Source organism: Piliocolobus tephrosceles, chromosome 1 (genome assembly GCF_002776525.5).
Source record: "Piliocolobus tephrosceles isolate RC106 chromosome 1, ASM277652v3, whole genome shotgun sequence".
In the NCBI taxonomy this organism is placed as follows: Eukaryota; Metazoa; Chordata; class Mammalia; order Primates; family Cercopithecidae; genus Piliocolobus; species Piliocolobus tephrosceles.
The window spans coordinates 97,114,455-97,121,313 of record NC_045434.1 but is presented as its reverse complement, the minus strand read 5'-3'; the positions used below and the strand labels follow the sequence as shown (position 1 = coordinate 97,121,313).

At 39.9% G+C, this 6,859-nt stretch overlaps 1 protein-coding gene across 1 annotated transcript; it reads right to left on the bottom strand.

The window, feature by feature from the left end:
* Positions 1-4,988: 4,988 nt before the first annotated feature.
* Positions 4,989-6,035, bottom strand: APCS (amyloid P component, serum). Its single transcript, XM_023214401.2, has 2 exons — positions 5,876-6,035; positions 4,989-5,756 (listed from the first exon to the last, which is right to left on the bottom strand). Exons 1-2 carry the CDS (start codon positions 5,937-5,939, stop codon positions 5,149-5,151), a joined length of 672 nt encoding a protein of 223 aa, XP_023070169.1. The 5' UTR covers positions 5,940-6,035; the 3' UTR covers positions 4,989-5,148.
* Between the last annotated feature and the right edge of the window lie 824 nt (positions 6,036-6,859).

Genomic DNA, 6,859 nt, shown 5'->3' with positions numbered 1-6,859 from the left:
TTCTGTGATTAGAAAGAGACTCTCAGAGGAGACGTTCTTCTGTCTAGCTCTGGTCTCCTGCATCAATTTGTCAAGAGACTTACCATGTCTCCCATGGGTCTGCACAGAGTCAGAATCCAGAAATGAGCTGGAGGATCTCATTACAAGCAGATCACACTAGGAATATTGAGCAAGCTTTGGTCTCACATGGCCTGCTACTTATTTTTCTTCAGGGAAAAAAATAGCTCAACACAGATGAAGACATGTTGTCACATGGCACCATCTTTTCTTCTTTTGAACCCCTGTTAATGTTTGGTCCTTGGTCAGTTACTATCAGTGAGAATGTGCTCATATAAAAGTCAGATATGGTGTCTCTCTTTGTATATAGAAATAGCTTACATCATTTCTCCTGCTAGCAGAGGCCATGCTTTGGTTAGGTTAGGTAAGAATTAGTTTTGGGGGTAGAAACTGAAAATGGAGCAAGAGTGCTCATTTTGATTTGTCAGAATATAAAAAGAAGTTAGGGCAGATGATTAAATTTGAGATCATCATCCTCCTCATCTTTATAGCTAACAATCACTGAGCACTTGCACTGGGACTGAGTGCCAGAACAGGGACTGAGTAGGTGTTTTGTATGCATTGTCAAACCGAATCCTCATAGGATCCCCATAAGGATACTGAGAGAAGCTGCTGCAACAGCTGGAACTCTAGATGAAGTGTTTGTCTTTGGCATCTCACCCCAGGCACAGCTGTGTGAACTCCTCATAGATTATGGGCTTCAGTGAAATATGTCAATAACATTAGATCAGCTTTGCTTCTGGATCCTGTGGTTGTATGTGACATGATGCAGATGCCTTTACCAGTGCCCAAATCTCCCAAGTTAAACTCAGAAAAGTGGCCACAGCCAGAAAAAAACAAGACAGAAAATTCTGGAATACAAATTGGAGTTAGTTTATATTATAATCAGCTATTTAGTCTTGACAAGACAAGGATTAAAGACAATTCAGGTCATGTTTCTTTTTTTCTTCTGTCGTTTGAATGGTCTTGGACACCTATTCTTTCTAAATAATGGAAAGTCTCATGAATACCTGAAAAGTCTCTACATTGCATTCCAAATGTGACTATACATTGATCCTATCCAGTGCAGATAAAATATTTTTTTAAATTTCGACTTCAACTCAAGTCTTAGCTAGGGCATATCCCAAACTAAGAGGCCTCATTGCTTTAATCTCAGAGCTCCACCCAGAGTCTCCCACACAAAACTCACAGAAAACTACCTGCAAGCCTTCTCATCCAGGAAAATTATTTATGGACTTCTGTTAAAACCAGTCCTGAAGCTATGTGGCTAAATGCTCTTACCCGTTTTTCTATAGCCAAAAATAAGAATCAGATCTTTACTTGCATAAGATAGAGAGAGAGTCAAAAATTGCTTTTCTTATTAGAGATGACTCCTGGTTTTAGCAACTCATTGTACATCTTGTGTACTACTTGTTTCCTAGTATCTACCAGCCTTAGTGGCAAGTATGGGAAAGGGGGTGATTATCTCTGTAATTGTTAAATCACTACACAACTATGTTCCTGGATTGTTGCGCCTCCAAATCCTTCCATTTTCTTTATAGATTCTGAATTATTCAAGTAGTTTGCTCTGTGACTTTTGCTGCTTTCATTGTTGTGGCAACAACTGTATCTGAGAAAAATGCCAAGAGGACGTTACCAGAAATTCCATCTTTATTAGTCCGTTCTCATGCTGCTATAAAGAACTGCCCAAGAGTGGATAATGTATAAAGGAAAGAGATTTAATTGACTCACAGTTCCACAGTGCTGGGGAGGCTTCAGGAAACTTACAATTATGGAAGAAAGGGAAGCAAACACATCCTTCTTCACATGGTGGCAGGAAGGAGGATCGTGGAGAAAGGGGGGAAAAGTCCCATATAAAACTATCAGATCTTGTGAGAACTCACTCAGTATTATGAGAACAGCATGAGGGTAGCCACTCCCATGATTCAATTAATTCCCACAGGGTCCCTCCCACGACGCATGGGCAGTATGGGAACTACAATTTAATATGAGATTTTGGTCAGCCAAACCATATCACCATCTCTATTATAAATGATGTTAAAATGGACTCTCTTCAGTTTTGAATGAGCCATCAATATGATAGATATTAATAATAAAAATAATATACAAAGATTCACTCAAATAAAAAATTTATGAAGGAAATGATTAAGAACCATCTCTACAACTCTTCTATCTTTTGGCTAAAACAAGGTGCACAGAGAAGGCAGAATGTGGGCATAGGAAGGAACTTCTCCAAAGAACTTCTTTGCAGACAGCTGCTGTTTTGCTGTTGTTGCTGCTTTGAGGGAGTATTAGGTTATGCTATTTGTATCTTGAGAAGATTATTATTTGTTACTTCCTTACCAACCTCAAGCCTAGTGTGGGGGCTTCTGTGGAATCACTGAGGAAGCTTGAAATATCCCTCTTGCTATTGGGCAACTCAAAGGACTTGAGAAAGCTGCAACACTGTGTAAATAGGAAAGTGTTGTCTATATTAAGACCATCTGAGACTTCTAGAATTTATAGGGACAAGAGATGTATAAATGTTTCTTTTGGCTGAAGTACAGACAACATAGAAGAAAGAGCTTACATGTAGTCATTTTGGATTCTGTTCAAAAGAGCCATTTTAAGAGGCAGAGGGTTCACAAGAACAAGAAACCTGTGACAAATACTCTATCCTGAGATCTGTGCAAGTAGTTGCAAATGATCACCAAGAATAAATAATACCTTTAACTTAGGGGAAAGTGAGAGGGGGACTATGATATCAACCTGAGATAGTAGAAAGCCTAAACATGTGAGGGATGGATTACAATACAGGCTGATTATTGTCAGGAGAAACCCACATGTAGTTAACACAGACTTATTCGAATGTAAATTCCAAAATAGCAAGCACCGTGATTGTTTTACTCGATATTATATTTTCAGTACCTGGCATTGCCTGGCGTATTTTTGAGAAGTTGCTTAATACATAGTTGAATGAATGGATTTTGTCACTTGAAAGTACACTGGTTTCATTTCTAAAACTTGTTTTAGGTTCCTAGGCAAAGGGATTGTTAAACCAAAACACAATGTTAGTGAATATGATAGAAATATCTGATATGCAAGAATAGACAGACCCTTCTAGTACTCATAGTACAAGTTTATGGAAAGGTGGTTAATGTTAAGAAAGCATAAAGCAAGCCTTAACTCATGAGCTGTCAATCAGAAATTAATAATTTCTCATATTGCTAAAATCCCTGTCTACCTAACCAACTCAATGTTCTAAATAAGTTCTACCTGTCTTAGTCCATTTTGGGTTGCCATAAAAGAATATCTGAGACTCAGTGATTTATAAAGAAAAGAGGTTTATTTAGCTCATTGCTCTGCAGGCTGAGAAGTTCAAGATCATGCCTCTGGCTTCTGGTGAGGGGTTTTGTGTTGTATCAAAACATGGTGGAGAAAGTCAAAGGGGAAGTGAACATGTGCAAAGAAAACAAAACCTAAAGGACATCCTAGTTTTATAATAGCTAAATCTGGCAAGAACCAATCTGATCCCACAAGAGTTAATGTACTCTCATAAGAGTGAGAACTCACTCATTACTGTGAGAATAGCACCAAAACATTCATGAGGGACCCACCCCCATAGCTCAAACGCCTTTCACTAGGACTCACCTTCCAACAACACCATATTGGGAATAAAAGTTCAAGATGAAGTTTGGTTGAGGCAAACAAACCATATCCAAACCATCTTACCACCTCACCAGAAATGAGGTTGAAATGTTCTTATGAAGCCCCTGCTGCTCCATTTAAGTACTTCAGCAAATCTTCACAGGTTCTGTCTGGTCCTCTCTGCTTCCACCCCATTGCCCTATTATGGAGTTTCTAGATTCTATCCTACTTCTTCATATCTGGCTACTGCCTCTGTTCATGCTGTCCAAATGGCCTCATGAGTTTGAAATCATCACATTGGTTACCATCCTGAAACTGTTCTGGATGCTATCTTTCTGATTCCACTGACTCCATGCTCTACTTATTATCAGTGAGAAAAGCCTGTCTTATTTCCAATATATATAGCCCAAACTCCCTCTGGGATCCTTGCTTCTCTGGGAATGCAACTCATATCTGTTGATGATGGGCCAGGCACTGTGTTCCATGCTTTTCATAACCATAAAAATAACTACTAGTAATAGCATCTGACAATTATTTTGCAGTGTGATAGTTAGGATGTCACTTGCTCTACTAACAGTTGTATCTGAAATGTACATGGAAAGTCCATTTCAGAGAGTATTCTGTGTGTATTCTCTGTGTACATTTCAGAGAGTAAGTGGGACCAGGTTATGGAGGGCAATGTCATATTTAGAGGTTTAAATCACGTCCTGTAAGAAGTGTGAATCCATGGAATAATTTCAGACAGCATATTCATGTAAGCAATATTCAGAGTATAACATTTTTTATGACATCAGGACAGCATTATGAAAATCAAGTATTGTACAGTCCTACTGAGGTTTTTGAGACATAAAGTTATGTTTGTCTTCATACAAAACCATCCCAGTCTCATATTTTTTTGGTTTTCATTCTGACTTCTAGTTTTATTCTTCCTGTCTCATTACTTGCTGTTAGGTTCTCAACTATTGCTTACTTATTTCATTATAGTTGTCTCCCTGATGCAACCTCAGACGTCTTTTTGATCGATTTGTAGCTGGAGAAACAGAAGAATTGTGATTGCAATTCCACACATATTTTGAATCGTTATTAAAATGATTGTTAGTAGCTTTCAAGTATTGCCACTGTCCTGCTCATTGAGTGCCCTGGTTTTGTGATATACCTTTCTAGTTACTTATAGGTTTTCCTGCCCATACTTGGCAATTTGATTTTTCAGGATAATGAAACAGCAATTACTAAATAAGTAGTAGATAGATAAGTAGTAGATATAAGATAAAGATATGGGACTATGATAAGGACTAAACAAATGCAGGTAGCATAATACAATATATATATTTTTAATTCGGCAGATATACAGATAGGAAATTCAAAGAAGAAAGAGCTGCAGGTGTAAGATCTGGTATCCAGTTGCTTTGAGCAGATCTCTTAGATGGTCATTTCATTTTCAAGTGATCTTGTTGAGTCAAGACCTCAGACCCACACCAGGGGTTTGATTATGACATATCCTTTGATTTCATAGTTCAGAGCCCGCCAGTCCAGGATATTGGCAGGGACCGGGGTACCCTGATAGGCAGACAGGATCTCTTCTGGGGGCAGCACAGAGTTCCACATGTACAAATCCCCAATCTCTCCCACAAAGGACTGGCTCCTATCAAACTTGCCGCCATAGGAATCCTGCTCCTGCCCCAGGACAATCTTGGGCTGAGCTTCCACAGAGTAACCCTGTCGAAGACCCTTTTTCACCAAAGGTGTCCCATTGATCCAAAATTCAGCAATACCTGATGAGGACTCCCAGCTAACACAGATGTGCACTGGAGCCGGGAACTTTTCAATAACTTTGAATGTAACTTTTTGTCTTCCAATATATAGACTATAATCTCCAACTCTTTCTTTATAAACTACTAGCTCATTATCCTTTCCCTGGGTATTGTAGGAGAAGAGGCTGTAGGCACGGGAGAGATCACTGTAGGCTCGAAAACACAAGGTAAAGTTCTGTAGAGGCTTCTCCAGCTGTGTGATCAAGTTTACATGATCAGTAACAGATTCTCTAGGAAATACAAACACCTTCCCACTGAGGTCTGTGGGAAAAAGAAAGAAAGAAAGATAATGACCTTCAGCATAAATGCAGAGAAAAGATGTCTCAGCTTCAACCTATTTTCTCACTTTATGATTCTTGACCATTTCTTGACCTCCTTACCTGTGTGAGCAAAGGCTTCCAGGAGGCTGGTGAGGACAGAGACCCAAAGCAGCAGCTTGTTCATATTCCTGGCCTAAGGCTATTATAGCATTAGCAGTGACCAGGATGAGGGCAGCAGACAACACAGTGGCTGTCCCCCTAGCGTCTGATATTTACACCCTTAGACTCCAGGCTATTCAGGGTTTATATGCACTTTGGGTGAGGATAGGGGAGGAAGAGCACCAATAATGTGTGAGGGATTTTCCAGGTCTGCCCCCTGGCCCTTACGGTGAAGGAGTGGTGAGGCCCTGAGCTGGAAAATCAATGGGAGTTATTTATTAGAGACAAGTGATGGCTAGAGCTCCAACTCCTGTGACCCAGATTTTATTGCTGGGAAGAGAGTCATTGCAGGGCAGTAGGGTTATGGATGGGATGAGGCGCTGGGCTGGCCATGTCAGCAGAGTCTCTCTCTGCTCTCTGGGACCCTCTCTCTGATGGCTCTGTGCTTTGCCAGAAGCTCCTGAGCCATGTGGAGTGTATTGCTGAGCTCAACCCTCTCGTGGGCTATGGGAACAAGGCCTTTTCTTTCTTTTATAGTTCTCAAGTTGTCTTCTATTTGTGGGATATTCTAGGATTCTACTTTCTGCTGAAGACCCTAAACAGTGCCTTCACCTTTGCCTAATTTAACATCAAGTAATACATTCAGGCAAAGCTAAGGGGAAAGAGGGACTTGGAGAAAAAACTTTCTGTCCCCATGAAGCTTAGTATTTTTCTGCTACTTCTACTCAGCGCTTTTTTTCTTTTGCATATCATGGTACCTCCTTATCCTAGATCTTTCCATTTCTCATTATTACTTATTTTTCTGGTTACTTCATACTACCTGCAGAGATGTCAACATCTCCCCAAGTTTTTCTCTCCTCTTCTTTGAGTCCTGGGTCATTGAGTGTATATCTAATCCATCTTTGGTAATGACCCCACTAATACTCACATTTATTCACTAATTCT